The sequence below is a fragment of the Canis lupus genome, chromosome X, assembly GCF_003254725.2.
Source record: "Canis lupus dingo isolate Sandy chromosome X, ASM325472v2, whole genome shotgun sequence".
Classification (NCBI taxonomy): domain Eukaryota; kingdom Metazoa; phylum Chordata; class Mammalia; order Carnivora; family Canidae; genus Canis; species Canis lupus.
In genome coordinates, this window is record NC_064281.1 from 54,803,630 (window position 1) to 54,824,637 (window position 21,008).

General features: G+C 41.5%; 1 protein-coding gene across 8 annotated transcripts in view; it reads left to right on the forward strand.

The window, feature by feature from the left end:
• DLG3 (discs large MAGUK scaffold protein 3) overlaps positions 1-21,008 on the forward strand; it is a 55,442-nt gene that overhangs the window by 18,250 nt on the left and 16,184 nt on the right. For 7 of the 8 annotated variants that reach the window (XM_025466103.3, XM_025466104.3, XM_025466105.3 and 4 more), the window contains one exon: positions 11,307-11,421. In XM_025466103.3, the coding sequence (XP_025321888.1) occupies positions 11,307-11,421 (115 nt within the window). Of the gene's footprint in view, positions 1-10,978; positions 11,093-11,306; positions 11,422-21,008 lie in introns of those variants that run through there. The other variant, XM_035712130.2, reaches the window with a different exon arrangement.

Consider the following 21,008-nt stretch of genomic DNA (forward strand, 5'->3'; position numbering starts at 1 on the left):
TCCCTCTGCCTGGATCTCTGCCTCTCTCTCCCTTTCTCTGTGTCTCTCATGAATGAATAAATAAAATATTAAAAAAATATGTCTGAGGGGATTTGTCTGTAACTGGTTGAATGATCAAACCCAGAGGAAAATGATGAATGAACCAGGAGCAGTGTGGAGGGGAGTTTCTAATGGATGTGTGTGTCCTGGCTTTGTCCTTGGGCCTGTCCTATTCATTCTGCCTCCCCACTCTCTTCATATTATATTTATTTATTTTTGTTTTGTTTAAAAATTTTTTAAAGATTTTATTTATTCATGAGAGACACAAAGAGAGAGGCAGAGACATAGGCAGAGAGAGAAGCAGGCTTCCTGCTGGGAGCCCAATGTTGGACTCGATTCTGGAACCCCAGGATCATGCCCCGAGTTGAAGGCAGATGCTCAACCACTGAGCCACGCAGGCATCCCTTTATTTATTTTTGTATTGCATTTAGATTTATAGCGAATTGGAAAATACAGAAAAATACAAAGTAAAAAAATTGAAATCTCCTGTACAACTACCTCCAGAGATAACTAGTTTGTGTCTGTATGTCTATATATGTGTTGGGTGTTATTTCCCTCCAAATTCTTATGTGTCATATAGTATGTATGTATCTCTTTCAAGACTAGAATCACTGATTGATTGATTGATTTTTAAGATTTTATTTATTTATTCATGAGAGACACAGAGAGGCAGAGACATAGGCAGAGGGATAAGCAGGCTCCATGCAGGGAGCCCAATGTGGGACTCAATCCCGGAACCCTGGGATCACACCCTGAGCCAAAGGTAGACGCTCAACTGCCAAGCTACCCAGGCATCCCAGAATCATTGATTTAAACAGTTTTATATCCTTTCTTTTAACTTACCATATGTCATGAATATCTTATTGAAATGGTTTTTAATAGTTAAATAATATTTCATCATGTGTGTGCCATAATTCATGTGACCATTGCCTTTTTGGTGGACATTAGGTTGTTTCCAATTTTTTATCTTATAAATAACACTGATGGATATCCTCGTATGAGACTTTATGTGAATCTAGTATTGCTTCTTCAGAATGAATTCCTTGGTGTGGGATTATTGATTGGTCCAAAGGGTATGAACATGTTTAAGACTTGATACATTTTGCCAAATTGGTCTCCACCTCCACCAACAGTATAAAGGGTATGTAGTTTGAGATCTTGCTAACATGGAGTGTTATTTTTTTTAAATCTCCGCAAATTTGATAGCTAAAAAATGTTACTTAACTCATTTTAATTTTTATTTCTTTTTTAATGATAGAACTGAACATGTGTATGTATGTGTGCATGTATATGTTCACTGGTCCCTGTTCATCAGTTCTTATTGGTGTGTATAAGCTTAAATGTAATTAGAATATTAAATCTTTGTCATGTATATTACAAAGATTCTTCCCAGTTTGTGGTTTTCTTTTTTTAAAAGATTTTATTTATTTATTTATTTATTTATTTGAGAGAACACAAGCAGGAGGGAGGGGTAGACGGAGAAGCAGACGCCCCACTGAGTAGGGACCCCAATGCGGGACTCGATTCCAGGACCCTGGGATTATGACCCAAACCAGATGCTTAACTGACTGAGTCACCCAGGTGCCCTGTAGTTTGCTTTTTTACTTTATTTTGATGTACAGATATTTTATGTTTTTATGTAGTCAAGTCTATTGGTGTTTTCTTTTGTACCTTTAGCATCTGTCCTGAGAGCAAATAAACGTTCACTTTTGTTTTATTCTAGCTGTTTAATGTTTTTGTTTTCACACTTAAAACCTTAACCTGCCTGGAATTTATTTATGATATCAGGTAGGATAGTACCCTATTTGTGTTCCAAATGTTTAATGAATTACCTCAGTACCATTTATTAAGTATAAATAATCCATCATTTCCCTACTGTTTTGTCATGCCACCTTTATTACACACACACACATACACACAATTTGGATTTTGGGTATCTTATTCTGTTCTTTAATATTTTACTCTGGGATTATCAGTTATTGAAAAATGACCACAGTAACAGGAAGAGTCTTTCCCTGGGTCCCATTTTCTGGGTTCCTCCCATAGAAATTTGACTCAAAAGATTCAGTTGATACCCCAGTAGGGATTGTCAGTGGATTTGTGATCCTGTCGGAGAGACTACTGTGAAGAACATTTGACTCTAGCCTCTCGATTGACCTGGTAAAATGTAGAAATCAGTTATATTAACTCAAGTTAGTAAGCTTATTCCTAAAATGTTGTGTCAATCACTGTGTTGCAGCATCTCTGTTAAGTGGGAAAGATTGTTATGAATGAGATTGCCCACTACTTTGAGAGCAGGGAAAGATATACTTTTGTCTTCATTCTTATGTTTTCTGGATAAGGTGCTTTGTGTTGGGGGTGGTTCTTACATACAATTTGGTTTATGGGTTAAAGGAGCTAAAGGCTTTGTTAATCTTGCATTTGAATATGCTATATGAGGTTCCTTTGAAATAGACAAAAGGCTCCATTTGAGGCTTTTATCCTGATCTGCTGGGTCATCTGGGATAGGTGAGAAGGACCAATGGCAAGGTCCTGTGAATAACTTTCTTTGCTTGATGTGAAATCAAAGCATTTCTCAATTCTACTCATTTCAGACCAAGCAGCTGAATGTAATGAAACCTTCATGTAGTATAGTACTTTCGCTCAGTAGCTCTTCTTGCATCCTCACTAATAAGCTCTTTGGGGGACAGAAATATCCGTCAAAAGGGCTAAACTGGAATCTTTTATGGCATGCTGATCTGGCATGTCTTGTTTTCTGTTTTATTTCCAGCATCAAGATGCTATCCCGAACCCTGGCTATCTGTGTGTGTGTGTGTGTGTGTGTGTGTGTGTGTGTATGGCTGAGGAAGCACATTGTGGCAGTGCAGGGACCAGAACAATGACACTGAGGTTTCTGTTCTGGGTTAGTCATTGTACCGAGCCCATTGTTCTAAAAGTAGAGCTGAAATTATTTTTCTTCAAGCAGTATTTGCTCATTCTGAGCCCTGTTTGCCACTCTTCTGTCCTCTCACATAGCCTTAAGAATTTTTTTTTGAAATTTCTACCCATTGATTTGGTATTACTTTTTGACCCAGAGAACTTAGGATCAGTTGCAGACACGAAGATTTCCCTCTTCTGGATCGTATTTAAAAATTAAATTAGACTAGTCCTAGGTTTGATTCCTTATGGGCCTCATTGATTTGGTCATAAAATCATAATTATGTCAAAATTAGAAGGGACCTGAGGACCTGTGGTTTTAGAGGTCTTAGATTCTTTAAATAGTAGACCCCATAATTAAAAACTAACCCAAGTAATAGGCTTCATATTATTTTTTGAGACTCGTTCGTTTGTGATTCCTAGAAACATGCTTTTTGGCTATTTGTATACTTAACTCCACACCAACAGATATCTTCTCGATGGACTTACTTTACTTTCGGCTTCATTCTTTTCTTTTCTCTTCTTTTCTTTCTTTTCTTTTCTTTTCTTTTCTTTTCTTTTCTTTTCTTTTCTTTTCTTTTCTTTTCTTTCTTTTCTTTCTTTTCTTTTTTCTTTCAGATCAGCTCCATCCATTTCTTTTGTAACTGTGAGCTATATTGTTGGGACAGATGCTTGTAATTCAGACACATCCTGAGGGTTTGCACTCCAAACACAACTATAGAAACCTAAAATACCATTCATACTCCTCAAAGTCTGTGACTCTCTCATGAGGTTGTCACTTCATTTCCACCACAGTTCTGTAATTTTTCACAGTGGGTGATTTCCTTGAGCTCAGGGCAGCTCAGCTAATGGCAAACAAGAACTGTAGGAGTTTGAGATTTGAACACTGGTACTTCTGTAAGAACAAATGAGCCTTTGGACAGCTATTGACTTATCTGGAATTTATAGCTAATCAATACACGTGCAGTTATTCAGCCCTGTCTTCTCTGCTCAGTATTTATACTGGGACTCAAGGTCAGGAAGTTACACTTTTTTACTTTGTGTTCTTTCCATTGTTGCTACCTGTCACAATCTGTGTGTCTCAAGTCTCTCACCAGTTGTCTCCCCAGCTTTGTTGTCACTTCCAAATTTGATAGGCATGGTTTTTATTTTATTTTGTAGCATTTCCTTTTTTAGATCTTCATTCAAATCATTGGTAGTCCATACCACTTGCAGAATAAGTACCCTTTGTTGCTACCATTTATTTCCCGTCTCTACCACATATTCCTAGTCATCATCAAATAGACCCAAATAAATTTCTTTTTTTAAAAGACTTTATTTATTTATTCATGAGACACGCAGAGAGAGGGAGAGGCAGAGACACAGGCAGAGGGAGAAGCAGGCTCCATGCAGGGAGCCCGACGTGGGACTCGATCCCTGGTCTCCAGGATCACAACCCTGGCTGCAGGTGGCGCTAAACCGCTGAGCAACCCGGGCTGCCCCCCAAATAAATTTCCTGTGGGTTAAGAAACTGAGCCCCTTTCAGCTTTTCCAAATTAATGACAAATGTCATTTTTTTATTCCGAAAAGGTTTTTTTTAGAGTGGGGGGTAGGTAGAGGGAGAAGGACAGAGAGACTCTAAGGCAGGCCCCATGATCAGTTTGGATCCCAACACCGGGCTTGGTCTCATGACCCTGAGATCATGACCTGAGCCAAAATCAAGAGTCAGATGATTAACTGACTGAGCCACCCAGGCACCCCCTGAGAAGAAGACATTTTGTCATTAGGAAGGTAGATGGATTTGGGAGCAAGGACTTATTTTTTTTTAAGATTTTATTTATTTATTTATTCATGAGAGACACACACACACACAGAGAGGCAGAGACACAGGCAGGGGGAGAAGCAGGCTCCCTGCAAGGAGCCCAATGTGAGGGCTGAGGCAGACACTCAACTGCTGAGCCACTCAGGCATCCCGAGAGCAAAGTCTGACTAGAAGGGAGGCTTGGCTTTGTGTCCAGTTCATATTAGTGAACATTGTAGTTTCAGTCCTCTTTGATGCTTTATTAGGCTATTAAGTAGATCTTGAAACCTTTGATATGTCAGTGTTTTACATAAATGGTTTGTGGTTTTGTTGGTCAGTTTTTAGCATTTTGGGGTGGGTGGAAGGAGAAAGTTTTGTATTTTTTCTTAATTAGTTCCCGAGGAGCCAGAACTTGAGAATTAGTGTCCAGGTTTGTCCTGTCAGATCTCTATCATGAATTAACACATTCAATAAAAGTTTGTTGACTCAACAAGGGTGCTCGTTGCCAAACTTTGAGAAGGAAAAAAAAACCACATCAAGGAGCTTATAATTTTGTAAAGGAAATGACATCACCACAAATTCTGGGCACTAGATTTTATTTTTATTATTATTATTTTTTTAATAATAAATGTATTTTTTATTGGTGTTCAATTTGCCAACATACAGAATAACACCCAATGCTCATCCTGTCAAGGGGGCACTAGATTTTAAAAGGGAGAAGTAGTACAGGGTCTGGAAACCGTGTTAGATAAAGAAAACTTACAGAAATAACAATATCTAGCCTGGAGAAGGAGTAGCTTATTTTGAGGACATGGTGACCATTCTCTATTGTGGCTAATATTATCCCACTTTTTCCTGGTGTTTCGGGGAAAAAACTCAGAAGTTGCCTTTGATCCCTTCATCCAATCAGATGTCAAATTTTATCTCATCCAGTTCCAACATATTTCTTGATTCTTGTCCCTCTGTATTCTCAGTTGCCCTCCTACAATGTCAGGCCTTTTAACTCATTGTCTCTACCAGTAGAAGAGGTTCTTGGTCTCTGTTATCTTTCTCTCTGTCCTCCATTCTATATTACATTCCCAGAATAATGTTCCCCCAAACCTAGTTCTGATTGTATCACGTCCCTATTTAAACACTTAACGGTGGTTCCCCTAGCTTAGTAAGAAAAGTCTTATCTCAAACTCTAACAATCTAGTCCCCAACCTTCCATCACCCACCTTCTCCTGTTCACACTCTACCTTTTATTCAGGCTTATTCTTGGAACCTGCTCCAAGTTTTCCCAGTTGTTTGACCTTTAAACTGTTCCTTCCTACTATTATGAAGAAGAGATCCATCATGTTTTATATTGTTTTAAACACCACAATTAGGACCAGCTGGCAAAAGAGATGGCCCTTAAACCAAGAATTTTCTCTTGAATAGTGTTGTCTAGTCTAATAATGAAGGAATAGAGAGCTTCCCAACATTGAACATACTTGAGCAGAGGCTCAGGGCTGGCTGGTTTGGCTGATGTAAAAGCAGGGACTACTTATAGTAGGGGCTGTAGGGGCTAGACAAAAAGAGAAAGTGTGGCGCTCTACTGTTAAACTTAAATCTACACATGAGGGTCCTGGGTGGCTCAGTTGGTTAAGTGTCTGCCATCAGCTCAGGTCAGCGTCCCAAGGTCCTGGGATTGAGCCCACTGCCAGGCTCCCTTCTCAGGAAGGAGTCCACTTCTCCCTCTCCCTCTGCCCCTCCTCCCTGCTCATGCACACGCACTCTCTCAAATAAAAAAATAAAATCTTAAAAATTATTAAATAAATCTACATGTGAGGCACCAAGCATACTTTATCCCCCCTCAGTAGCCCACGTGGTACACACACACCCCTGAACAAGTCATTCCTTTACTTAAAATCTTTCAGTAATTTCTTTCCATCACTCTTAGGGTAGTTAAGAGAAAATGAAGAGGCAAAATTACTAGTAAGGCAAAAACAATGAAAATTAGAAAGAAAGCAGTGGATCAAGGAAGCAATTAGGAACAAACATCAGCAACATTTGAGGAAACACTGGTTGTGTGCAGGGGAAAGGGGGTTTTGTTTCCAGTAACAGGGAGACTATCAAGTAGGGGGAGACAGAGTGGTCAAGTCTAGAGGTAGATATTTCCAGAGTGTCTGTAGAGCGTCAGATAGATGGCAGAGCAAGTCCTTTGACCCAGCAACTCCACCCACAGGAGGCTGACCTTTTCTGTGGTTATGCAGAAGGGAATATTTGAGCTTCCTCTTTGTCTTTGACTGTTACCCATTACAGTCTTGCCTTTACTTTTGCAAAACCAAAAGGCTCATTGAAGTGTTTTTTCCCCAAACAAAAGAGCAATCTGTCCTCAAAGGTAAGTTCTGCCTCCACTTCTTCAGAAATGGAAAAACTGCTGGAAGCTTTAGAATAGCAATTTGTCCTCAACCTCCAGTCAGAAAGGTTTCAGAAGGTTGGGGTTCTATTTGGTAGTGCTAATCAAATGTTTTTGTGAGTGTGTATAATTTGACCCTGCAGTTTCACTTTGAGTCTATTCTATAGAAATGCCCATACAAATACATAGTGCAGCATTGGTGGTGATATTAAAAATTGTAAACAATTTAAATGTACATCAGTTGAGATATGACTGAATAAATTATGGTCTATCCATAGTGTGAAATACTATGCAGCTATTAAAAAGAATGAAATAGGTCTCTGTACTGACAAGGATGGGTTTCCATGACCTATTAGAGGATGAAAAAAGTAGATTTATGTGACTTTGTGTGAGTTGTGAGTATATGTATATAAACAATATATGCATGGAAGGATACATGCTAGAAACACTAACAGGTTACTTTTGGGTAGTGGGGGGGAAGTGATACAGGAATGTCTAAAGGAAGTAGTTAAAGATTTTTAAAAATCATGTGCCTCTCATAAAGTATAAATTCATCAGCTTTCTTTGTAGACACATTGGACAGAGGCCTCTAGCACTTTCCTTTCCTGCAGGATTTGCAACTGTATTGGCAATTTTTTTTGAGAGTTTTCCAGCCCTCTGGCCCTATCTTCCTTCTGATATGATACATGCTACAGGATACTTACCTTATCTTTCCCCTTAACTAATAAAACAAAACTCAATTTTGTAAGTCAAGACCAGCAGTTTCAAACCTTATTGGACATCAGAATCCCCTTGATGCTTAGTAAATTGCAGATTCCTGGGCCTGCTCAATAGATTTTTTTAAAGTTTTTATTTATTTATTCATGAGAGACAGGGAGGGAGAGAGAGAGAGAGAGAGAGGGAGAGAGAGGGAGGCAGTGACATAGGGAGAGGGAGAAGCAGGCTCCATGCAGGAAGCCCAATGTGGGACTTGATCCTGGGACTCAAGGATCAAGCCCTGTGTCAAAGGCAGATGCTCAACTGCTGAGCCACCCAGGCATCCCTCAATAGATTCTGAGTCAGTGTGTCTTGGTTGGATCCAAAATCCTGCTCTTTCAGAGGCACCCCAGGTGGTCAGTGATAAACCCTGTTTCAGGGAATGATGTCTGATTGTGCCCCCACCCCTCATTTCTCTCGCCATGATTAGCAAAGGGAACCTCACCATGGATATCTTTGTGGGTCACACATGGTTGGGTTCATCTGAATGGGAGAAAATGAATAAAACATAGGTCAGTAGACTTGAGACTTTAATAAGTGTTGTTTCTATTTTTTTTTAGTGTTGTTTCTTTAACCTATTTGAAGTGGACCCTTTGGGTTGGAGGCTGGTCTGGTGGGCAGTGACTAGGCAGTGAGCAGCCTAGGAGATGCCTTCTAGCGATGGCTTCCTTAGTTATTTATAAGTGGAAGAGGAGGGACCGTGAGGTCTTAGAATTCAGATGCTTTTTAAGTGAAGCTTCTGTCCTTGGAAAATGATGTTTTCTAGTATTCTGATGAGGTGCCATCTATCTTAAAGACTATTCTAAATGTTTTTTGTTAGATTTATTATTTTTCTTTGTTGTAAACAAAGTCTGTTAATCAGGTGCCTACTGTGGGTTTTTAACATCACATAAGGGTGTTTAAAAACCATATACCCCAATTACTCCCAACAGTTAACCTTGGAAATAAAAGTGAATGGTAATACTTCATAACTACCTTCCCAAGCCCTCAGTGAAGCTGGCAGCCATCAGTTAAATAAACCATTATGTTTATTAGTTTGAGAACAGAAGCATCAACTTGGGCACAGTTTTCTAATTTGCTCCTCATTTACCCAACAATAATTTATTCAGAAGCTACTCTGTGCCTAGTGGACATTAGATAATTCTACAAATAAAGCCAGAGACTGATGAGCAGCTGGAACTCTGAGGGGATCATCTGAGTGGGAAAAAATGAATAAAACACAATTTAATAGACTTGAAAGCTTAGTAGCCCATAGAAAACAGAAAGTGGATTCCTTAAAGTAACAGCCTTGTTCTCTTTTTGTAGTCTATTTTAAGTGGTCCCTCTAGCCCAGCATTATCAACCTTGGATTAGGAGCTTTGAGGAAATAGTGGTTTGGTGGTTGTTTTTTAAAGTTTTTTTTTTTTTTTTTTTAAGAAATGTAGTTACTAAGCAACTGCCATGATCTGCTGCTAAGTTGGAGTTCAGCGGGCAAGTCAATTCCAAAGAAGGGAATATATAAACAAGTTGTGAGAGGGGGGGAAATGGCTTAAGGATAGATTTGGTATATTTTTTTCTGGGTTCAATGGCTATTTCTGCCTTCTTTATCTTCCCCCATTAGAAAGGGCTGCCTGGTCAAAAATCTCTTTGTCTCATCAACTTCTCCTCCTAGCCAGTGAGTGAAGAGGAGGACCAGAAAGCAGCCAACTAGCAGGCCAGGGTGGAGGGCTGAGCCCTGGAGTAGGGCTAGTTCCCTGGGCAGGCAGAGAGGTAGACAGCCCCACTGCTGCACTCATGGGCAGTCCGGGGCCTCTATGACAGATCGGTTGCCACCCTCTACATTTAGATTGCGACGCCTCATTGATATTGATGTGTTGCCTTGTAACCCTCAGAACAGGGACACTGTCCAGCTGCTGTCTTTTCCCTCCAACACTTAATGGGTGAGTCAGTGACTTAACTGCTTCCTGCAGGATTTCAGGAATGGGAGTAGGTAATGAGGACAAATCATAACACTGGTGCATGATGAATGAAAGAACACATGAATTTAACCAGTTGGCTTCATTGGTACCAGAGTGAACAAAAATAAACTTTATTGAGGATATTTGTGTGAGTTAGAACTCCATTCCCTCCCCTTAAGGCTTTTTAGCCTTTCCCTTTATACCTAGCTGAAGGTCAGGTTGCTTTCTGAGGGAGGGAATGGTAGTGTCAGGTGTTGGAACAGGTGTTTTGTTTTCTGCCTGTAGAATCATACAGACTAGATGGGGATGCTTCTTGCCAGCCCACTTGGTACATGAAAATGCTTTTGTGGAATTCTTTTTCCCTGGAAATAGGTTTGTTTTTTTAAAGCAGTTCCACAACCTTCAACCCCTACTATAAATTTTGTCTTCCTTTGAAATCTTTTCATAATGAGGTAGGACTATTTTCTACTATTTCTACAGCATGTGCTTTAGATATATCCCATTTTATGCAGCAATTATAGATCTTAAAAATTGTTGTGTGTTGGGGGGGGACAAATGTAAATATCATGTACCAGGAAATGTACTAGGAAAATGTCACAGCAAAGGACCCCTATTTAAAAAAAAAAAAACTTTTATAGTAATTGTAGAGCTAGAATAATTTTCCTCTATCAGGTTTTCTTAAGTTGGGTGTAAACCTGGAGTTGCCTTTCCAGAGTGATAAGGCTGTTTCAAGGCTGTTGTGATGGTGTTAGTGGGCTATAAAGCTGGGCATATGGACTTAGAACCCCATGAACTAGATGATTTTGGAGGAGAAAGGTGACAGCCGACTTACCGGTTTGGGAGAATTTCTGTTTTAATGTTTGTTACTGAAGCCAAAGATCCTGTTTGTTAAAAGGGAAATAACTTGGAAGATGTGATCTTCTCATCTGATTGTGAGGTTTGTTTTTACCTTTGTGTACTGGGTTCCAGTCTCCCCCTCCAAAATAAAAAAAAAAAAAAAGTCATCTAGAAACAAATCATCTTCCTTTCCTAACAGTAGTATAATAGCCTCAGGCCCTTTCCAGCCCCTCCACCGTGTCTCAGGGCCATCTGTTCTCTGCCATCCACTTTTTTGGGAAAGTCTCTTTTCCCATCTGCTCTCCTTGGGCCTTAGTGCCTGCTCTAAAGATTTATGAAGGCTGCACTGGAACCTCTCTCCAATTGTTTTTTCAAGGACCAGTGAAATTTCAAGGCAGATAAAAGCTTTTTTCCATTTGATATATCCAAATGTTACTCCTTTTTCAGGTATGTTTCTTCCTTCTATTAGTCTGGGAGTGGAAAGATGTCTGTCTGTGCTTGGAGGAGGGACTCTGCTTATCAAAGCAAAGATTGACTGCACTGACTCTGGCTGCTTTGAAAAAGCCCAGTGTCCTTCTGGCTCTCTAGCCACTGGCACACAGGCTTGGTGCAGTTCCTTGGGTTCATTCTTTTCCTGTCTTTTCCCTTGTCTCCCTGACAGAGTACAGTCGTTTTGAATCAAAGATACATGACTTGCGAGAACAAATGATGAACAGCAGCATGAGCTCTGGGTCTGGATCCCTCCGAACAAGTGAGAAGAGGTCTTTGTATGTCAGGTAAGTCACAATTCTGAGCACCAGGCCTTGTGCTGCCTGAGGAGAGCTCTGTGCCAACACAGCCCTTCCTGTTTAACTAGTGGGGTAGGGAGTGTGTACTCCCAGTACTAAAGCAGCATTTTGCACTGTATGCTCAGGTTGTGTACTTTATGGTCAGTGTCTCTCTCTTCTGTGAGCTGGCTTCTTCCTCTTTGCTCATGAATGACTCAGTATGAGAAAATTTCAGTTTGCTCTAATTGTGAAAGACTGCTGGGTGATTGTTGCTAGTCAGCATTCAAATAGCACTCAAATGTTCAGAGTACTTTGCTTGCAATCTGTGATTTGAGGGGAAAACTTGGCATACCCCCCTTCCACATATGCAGTAGACATCAGCATTTGTATCTGAGCATATCACTATCACTGTGTTCCGGTACAGGGTCTTGTAAGAGACCAAATAACTGACAGGTTGCTGCTTCTGAGTCTTTTTAAAAAATGGTGTTTTCTTCCTCTCTGCTGTGCTAGTCTGTTGTATCTGAATCCTGGGATATGATGGGATGGGATGGTGTATGGTCCCCAGGAAGGGTGGGTGGAAGGAACGGATATATAGCATTGACTGTATTGCTGCTGAAAGCTATTCTGCAGTACTGTCCAAGGTTGAACTTTTGACACATTATAATACTTTGTCAGGTCAAAAGTACAAACCTCTTGGGGAGTTGGACTGCTAAGTGAACACTATGAACTCCTTGTAGAAGTAAGAATAGTTTTCTTCTTCCTGCCCTAGCTTCTTGGCAAAACTCCAAACAGTATGGTGCAAGTACATGGTATCTCTCCAAGGTTAAAATCCTTAGTGGTGGGATTACTCCCCTGACCCAAAGACAGCTTTGTGTGTGTGTGTGTGTGTGTGTGTGTGTGTGTTTAATGCTTAGGTGTGGGGTTGTATTACACTCTTGGGGTGAATGTTCTCTAGTGGCCTCTGATACCTGCTGGGGGGTTAGGAGGGAAGGCTACATTAATTGCCTGGCAATGGAACTGCTGTTCTGCCTTTGGGGTTTGACTTGAAGATAGCCAGTGGATATAAATGCTCATTGCAGTTTGTCTCACAGTGTTGATTTTCTTTTCTCTCAGTTGGTAGTCCCTGGCCTTAGGGAGGGAGTGGAGCCGAGGGAGCCCAGCTTTGAGTCTGAAGCCCACTAGAACCCTTCATGGTTCTTTTTTGAAAAATGACCCCTTAACTACTTGTTTGTTGAGAGCAGCTTTCTTCACATTTGCTGTGCTTACCTCCTAGTGGGTTAAAATGCCAGTGAGGTGATTTTGGCGGGCTTCACTATCTGACAGAATTTAGGGGTGACAATAATAAACATCTCCAAATGCAACAGCAATTTCTGTAATGTTCAGGGCTACCTGAGCTAGAGGAAGGCTGGACTAGTTTCTGGTGATCTTTTCGGTCTCCTGTTTTCTGTCACAAAGCCCTTGCTCTGGGTCTGTAGCCTAGACACTGGGACACTGATGGGGGAAGCAGAAATGTGCTGTTGCCCCCAGCGAAAGGGTAATACTTCTGTGACTTGGTCAGGATTGTTCCGTTCCCGTGCTGCCAGCCCCCGCAGATGTGGCACTCCAGTGTGCGTGGGAAGTTGCTCTTTAGGCAAGACAGTTTCTTCGGAGAGCTTTATTTTTAGATTTCCTCTCTCCACCTATCCTGTGCTAGAGCTCTCCCTGCCTGGGTAATAGAAGTGGGGCATTAGCTCCTGACCTGGAAGACCTAAAAGACCTGGAACACCCTTCTCTAGCCCTGGGAAAGGGATACATTGTGTCTAACTCTGGTAGGAGGGTAGAAACTCTGCTCTGTTCTAGTGAATCAGTTTCTATGGTTTATATAATCTGCCCTTAACCTCATCTAGATAACATCAGTGTCCTCTGAGGAAAGTAAGTATGCTTTAGAATAATGAACATTTGTGATCACTAGACTTAGTCAAGGGAAGTGTTTTATGGCCAAAGCAGTGAGGTGTGAGGTCTTTTTCTAACCTAACCTTTCTATCAGAGCCTGGCTTGCTCTGTTTCTTTCGTGCCTGTTTGGCATTCTTTCATTCTACACTTTGTTCCTTTTCATTAGCATGTAAACATATTCGAATTTCTTCCATTCTTTTTTTATTTAAAGATTTTTATTTATTTATTCATGAGAGACAGAGAGAGAGAGAGAGAGAGAGAGAGAGAGGCAGAGACACAGGCAGAGGGAGAAGCAGGCTCCATGCAGGGAGCCTGATGTGGGACTCGATCCCGGGTCTCCAGGATCACACCCTGGGCTAAAGGCAGCGCCAAACCTCTGAGCCACCAGGGCTGCCCGAGTTTCTTCCATTCTTAAAAAGAAAAAAAAATCCCTTTGATACCAATAGCACCTTAAACTGTTCTCTCTTTTGCTCACCACATGTGCCAAATTATATGCCAGGAAACACTAGTTCCTCATGATGTTAATAAGTATTGTGTGTGCAAAATCAGTGGTTCAGTAAGTTGGGCAAATGCAGTATTGAACAGAGGAAAATAGAGTGCTGTGATTCATATCCAGGGGAGGGACTGTACTAGGCAGAGGTTCACCAAAAGATAGGAGCATGGGAGCCTTATTTGGAGAAGCCTGTCTTAAATCCAGTTTGGGAAATGTTGGAGTCATCTGTGCTTGCTCCTGCTATGTCTTCAGATCACCTCTCTTTCAGTAGGAAAGGAAGTGTGCATCTGCTTTTCAGCATGGTGGTGGGGTTCCAAGCAACTCCGGAAGGCTCCAGAGGAGCAGAAGCCCAACTCTGTCAGGGATCCACAATGATTTCTTAGTCATCAAATTCAGTGACTGGTTCACCGATTCTTTGCCATTGGTCTGACCTCTTCACTATATTTATTACCACGAATTACCCACTTGCTTCTTTAAAAGCTCTCTTCCTACCTTGCTAACCATTCCTCAATGTCTTTTATTAGCTCTGCCCCCTAAATTATAGTCATTTATTTTCAGATTCAGATCCTCTTGTATAAATGACATCCTTGATCCCTTTGGTGAACTCCAGACCTGCATATCAACTACGTGCTGGACATGTGCATGAACTGCACTCCCAGTGCCTCAAAACAAGCGGCGTTGCTCAAAATTGAAACCCCCTCATAACACACATGCACCTGCTGCTCCTCAATTTCCTTATATCTAAGTTAATTGCATCAACCTATCATGTGGAAAAGGGATTAGATTTGTTCTGTCACCTAAGGCAGATCTCATCTCAACAGAAGGAAGAAAGACCTAATGATTAAGACTGTCTGAAAACAGAATGAACTGCGTCCGGAGGTAGTAAATTTGATATTTTGTTACTGGAGATGTTACAGAAGAGGCTGGGCACCCCCATGCCAGGATGTTACCAGAGAGGCTTGAAGCTAAAGCAACAATCTGGACATAATCTAATCAGAAGTTTTCAGCAGTTCCATGATGTCTTCAGGATAAAGGGAAACAGGTGACATCTATGCATTAGGGCCTTTGTTATTCTCTTTCAGTTGTAGTTAAAATCCTTTAAATAATACTGCAAAGTAGACATTATTCTCATTTTACAGATGAGAAAACAGAGACTTTAGACAGCCTTGAAGTTCCAAAACTGGAATTTCAGCCCAGTTGTTCTGACCATAGAGCATGGTTCTTTCAACATTTCCCAAACTTGCTGATCGGAATCAGCTGGCATGCTAGTAAAAATACAGATCCCCGGGCTCCTCTTTTTATCTATTTAGCTTCATTGGGTTTGGGGAAATGTATGTTTTTATTTTTTATTTATTTATTTATTTATTTATTTATTTATTTATTTATTGAAATGTATGTTTTTAACAAGCAGTCAAAACGCTCGGGAATAACCACTTGTTTGTCACAATAGGTATTTATTTCCGTTTCACTTTAGCAACTGAACATTACACTTACATTAGCTGCTACCACGTGGAAGGTAGGAAAGCACAGGGCCTTCCCCACCCTTCACCAGACTAGACTCAGCTCTTAAACAGTATAGGAAGGATGAGCAGAGGCCATCTTTCTGCCCACTCCAGGGCTTTTGCTATGCTAGTGAATTTGCCTTCCATACTGGAAAAGTCCACAGAAATATGCCTCTCTTGAGCCTCTTGCTCAGGGTCAGGGTGATTGGGTGTTTAACTCAGGTAATTCTGATGTGAAGGTAGTACAAAAAAGACACTGGGTAGGTGAGACTTCCAGGGACCTCCAAGTTCTAAACTTAGATGTTTTTTCATTTATTTCTTGAATGAATGAATCAAAGACCTTGTCCTCCAAAGGTTGCCAAGAGGCTCAGTAGTATATTTGCAGAAATAGGTTTTGCAAGTCTCTTCCGGCTAGGCTGGGTATGTTCTTCACAGCCACAGGATACCATCAGGGAAGCCCTGGCCTCCTGGTTGGTCATCTACCATCTCAGTCTTCTTCCCATTCTAGGAAGGAAATCATGTTGGGGCATCTGTAGTCTGCATTCCAGAAAGCATATAAGAAATATTGGTTTGGTCATCAAAGAAGGCTGGAGAATGCTACTTCTTGTCAAGGAGCAGACATTAATCTGTCTTGTGCTTAGAGCCCAGGGTGGTGCCTAGGAGAGCCTGACTTTGCCTTGTTCATTAATGAGTTTCAATATGGGTTAAAATGCCAGTGAGGTGATTTTGGCAGGCTTCACTATCTGACAGAATTTGGGGGTGACAATAATAAACATCTCCAAATGCAACAGCAATTTCTGTAGTGTTCAGGGCTACCTGAGGGTGGGGCAGAGTGTACTGTATCATTGATTCTCTAACTGCCTGTTGCTAGAGTATATTCCCCAAACAGCAGTCCTGGACCTGGGCTCCTAATCCCCTCAGATGGCCCAACAGGTGCTGTGACCCCAAATGTTCACATATTGTGGGGCAATCGGTCCTTGACTGCCCCTCTAATGTCATAATTGACTTTTAAGGCCTGAAACTTTGAAGTAAACTAAGGAGAACAATGCCCTTCCTTGTTCTCCATGTTCCCTTCTGCAAAGAGTACCTGGAAGACGTGACTTGATGTCAGCTGCACTTGTGCCTCTTGTGATGACCCACCTTATGTCGACCTGAGTACTCAAGTTTGGGCTTTTAGGTTGCTTTTCAGAAGCTGCTCACAATTTTAATTCTCGCAGTAAGATCAAGAGCTGATGAGTGACTGTTGCTTTATGGCTCTTGGTGCGTGCTTCATATGGACCAGGAAAGGGATGAGCTGCTGATTTTCAAATAATATGTGCCTTTTATCTGGTACTTTCTATAGCTCAGGCTGCTATAGCAGAGTACCATACACTGGGTGGCTTAAAGAACAGACATTTATTTCTCACAGTTCTAGATATTTGGAAGTCCAAGATCTAGGTGCCAGCAGGTTCAGGTTCTGGTGAGCACCAACCCCCTCCAACTTTCCTGGCTTGTAGATGGCCACCTTCTTGCTCTGTCCTCACCTGGCCTTTCCTGGGTATGTGCAAGGAGAGAGAAAGAGATCTTATTTTTTCCTCTTCTCATAGGGGAACTATTTCCATTATGACCTCGTCCAAACCGAATTACCTCCCAAGAGCTCCATCTCCAAATACTATCACCTTGAGGGTTAGGACCTTGATGTATGAATTTGGTGGAACACAAACATACAGCTCAGAACACTGACCAAAGGAAGAAAGCAATGTCTTAGACCCTGACTGATATGGGAGGGAAGTGCAGTGGGCAAACTCTCTGAGTGATAGCAACTGGAGAGTAACTGGGAGGGTATTTGGTGCCCTGCTTCCCCAACCTGATCTCCTCCAGCATTCGTGAGCATCAGACATGGCCTTAGTCCTCAAAGGGCTTCCCCCTTGGTGATATACTATGAAAGATTTTAAAACTACAAGAGTTAAATAGCCATAAGTAGAAAACATTAAGAAAGGTCATTGCTAAATACATAGTATGAATTTGGAAGAAAGAAATTTGGAATGGGCAGGGTCACAGAGAAGGGTGGAACTTGGGCTGGGCCTCTGGGATGCTGATGAGGGTGAGAGGGGACTGGCAAAGCCCCCCCACCCTACCCCCACCCCGGGCCACACAGATGGCTGGAGCCCTGCTAGGTCAGTGCAGCAGGAGCAGCCACATGTCTTTGAGGCTGAAGTGCTGGAGTGCTCTTGTTTACTTTGTTTTGAGAAACCTGCCTGACCAGTTTCCCGGGTATTTGCCATTTTCTTTGCATTCCTGTTCACCAAGACTTCAAGGTGGCTATACCAGGTGCTTCTGATTTATCTGGATCTTTTAGACCCAAACCTCACAATTTAGGATCTGAACTGCAGAGACTTTGGCCTGGTAATCTGTTTACTTTGAGCTGATTATCTTCCTGCTTTCCAGTCTGGCAGTGAGGTCCCAGCTGAAGGGAAGATTAGGCAAAGTCCCCCAGAGCACGTGTATTATGTGGGCAGGTACACACAGCTCTTAGGGGATACTGTTTGAAAGGTCACCATTTACACAACATATCTTTCAAGACCTTTGGCAGTGTTTTCTCCTTAGGAAGATAGGCAGCTCCATTTAAAGCTTCAGCTCGGGAACTCCAACCTGCAGACCCTGGGAAGCGAGCATCTGCTTTTCATGCTGGTGTGACTTGGCTCCAGAAGGCTGCTTCATTGCCCACTTTCGCTTTTCTCTGGGCCAGTCTCTGCCCTGCTTTTAAGAGAAATTGGTGTTTTTCTTGCCTGGCCATGTCTGAGAAGTTGCAGGAAAACCCAGGATCTGGCTTTTCCCTTGCTTCACAGAGGTGTATGGCCATAACCAAGGAGGAGCATATTCAGGGTTGAAGAATAATCTTTTAATGTAGACCATTTACTGTGATCTTAGGCTTTAGATGGTAATATTTCCACAAGCTTTGTTCTCTCTTGACATAGTGCTTCCCTCTGAACTGACCAGTCCTCAAGTCGGAGGCTTTCATGAAATGCTTTTTATCTAGACCCAGAAATAATAAGAGGTTTCTGAGGCTTCTAGTCTCCCAATACACCATCTTGTCAATAAACTCATATACACAGGGTGGGACCAAGGTACCAGAGTGGTTAAATGTGGTTTTAGGTGTCTGGAGACAAATAAGTATTGCTTTCTTTTATTCTTTCTTCTTTTTCTGCTCATTCTTTTTGAGTCAGAGGGTGAAAAGTTTTGTTTCTATGTCATTTGGGCCTTGCATGTGTAGGATTTCAGTTTTGGGACAGTGGTTCAATCTGATTTAAAAGGGACAGTATGGTATCTACCTTGACTTTCTTTAGTGCTTGCCCTAAGGATTAAAAGGGGTAGTAGATAGGAGAATATATCCATGCTGTGGAGAAAGGTGCTCCTTCATCCTCTTACTAGTTCCAACCTGAGGCATTAGCCAGTCCCTGTCACTTTTAGGTTCCAGGCTGTTCCTAAGAGAGATTGTCACTGCTAGATGGCCACAGTTAAGCATGGTTCTTAAAGATCTCAAGTAGGCAGTTGATATTTTTTCAAAATAAATTTACATTTTTTAAAGATTTATTTATTTATTTTAGAGAGAGAGAGAGAGAGAGAGAGAGAGAGAGTGGCGAGAGGGGCAAAGGGAGAGAGAAATTGAAGCGGACTCTGTACTCCGCGCAGAGGCTAACTCGGGGCTCGATCTCACAACCCTGAGCTCATGACCTGAGCCAAAATCAGGAGTTAGATGCTTCACTGATTGTGCCGCCCAGGTGCTCCCAAAATTCATTAAGGTCTAATTTAATACTTTTTTTTTCTGATTACATGAAATATATATCATTTGAAAGGTGGTTTGACTTTACTACTCAGCCTGTTCTTAGTTTTTTTTTTTCTTATTATTTTTTTTAAGTAAGCTCTATGCCTAACGTGGGGCTTGAACTCACAACCCTGAGATCAAGAGTCATGCGTTTTACCGACTGAGGCAGCCAGGCACCCTTGTTCTCTTTCAATTATACCTTCACGTGCAAGTTTAGCATGCTAATGACAAGCTGAGACCATGAAATCGGTCTCACAAGGCCTACTAAGTGAATGCCAGACTCCTTAGCTGGACTGTAGACTGAGTGCCTTGCACTGCCGCCAAATAATGGTGCTGCTGACCCTGCTGCACACCCTGGGTTACTTGCCTCTAAGCCTTTGCTCACGTGGTTCTTTCTAGCCAGAAGGGCGTCTCCCCATCTCCCTGTTGAAATCCTGAACCTTCACTGAGGGCCAGTTCAAAAGTCAACCCCTCCTTATAGCTTCCCCAAACTGGGTGTGACCTATGTTCCCTCTGAATGCTTTTAGGCCTTGGCTTATCTTGCATTTGTGCCTCTCACTACAACATACTCAGCCAGTGTACTCTGCAAGGCCAGGACTTCTTTTGCTTCTGGGTCTCCCATGTGTCAAACACAGTGCCCCACACAAAGTAGACAAAGTGAATGTTTAAATAAAGGAACAAAGGTGTGAGAGTTGTCTACCACACAACTCTAGATGAGGGAGGCCCTATGCACCTCTGGGCCTGCTTTCTGTCATCTCTGAGGAAGTTTTTTAGCTCATAGTCAAATAAAATTTCAGCAGGAAAAGAGAAAAAGTGGATTTAGAGAAAATCCCCATTGTGGATTTGGAGAAGAAATCACCATCACGACTGTGGAAGAGTCGACTGGTGAGGGAACTGGGCATATTTAACCTGGTAGAGAAGACATAGGAAAGACTTATACTCATGAAATGCTAGAGCTGGAAAGAAACTTTGAGACCTCTGAGGCTCTAATGTCCTGCCAAGCTCTTCTTCCATTTGTAGTTCTGATTGAAGGAAAAGTAAATTCTTTTTTAAAAATATTTATTTATTTATTTATTTATTTATTTATTTATTTATTTATTCATTCATTCATTCATTCACGAGAGACACAGGCAGAGGGAGAAGCAGGCTCCCCTCAGGGAGCCCGATGCAGGACATGATCCCGGATCCCGGGATCACGACCTGAGCTGAAGGTGGGCACCCAACCGTTGAGCAACCTGGGTGGGCATCCCGAGAAAAGTAAATTCTTGTTCATTCATTTTACATTCTCAGCTGAAAATGATGTTATTTTAGTTCAGAGCTTCAAATCCTTTTTCTTTTATTTCAAATTCAAATGTGCTGCTATGTCTTTAACAAAATCATAGTTTAAAAACATTGTTTATTCTGTTGTTCACTGTCCCTCATCCACAGATTCATCAAAGAAAATCCAGATAGACTTGGGGATCACTTTTATTGGGAGATAGCCCCTTTTTTGCCTTGTTTGCCATGGAACTTAGAGCCAAACATGTTCTTTACCAGAAGTAAATGACTTAAGTCAGATGCTTTCTTTCTCTTTTTTTCTCTCAAGTGCTCAGAAGAGTGCCTGAGCATATTAGATGTTCAAAAATACTTGTTTAATTAATGACTATCCTTAAGAATAGAATATTATATCATCTTTAAAAATATTAGTTTTGGGCAGCCCTGGTGGTTCAGCAGTTTAGTGCCACCTTCAGCCCTAGGATGTGATCCTGGAGACCCAGGATCAAGTCCCATGTCAGGCTCCCTGCATGGAGCCTGCTTCTCCCTCTGCCTGTGTCTCTGCCTCTCTCTCTCTGTGTCTCTCATGAATAAATAAATTAAAATCTTT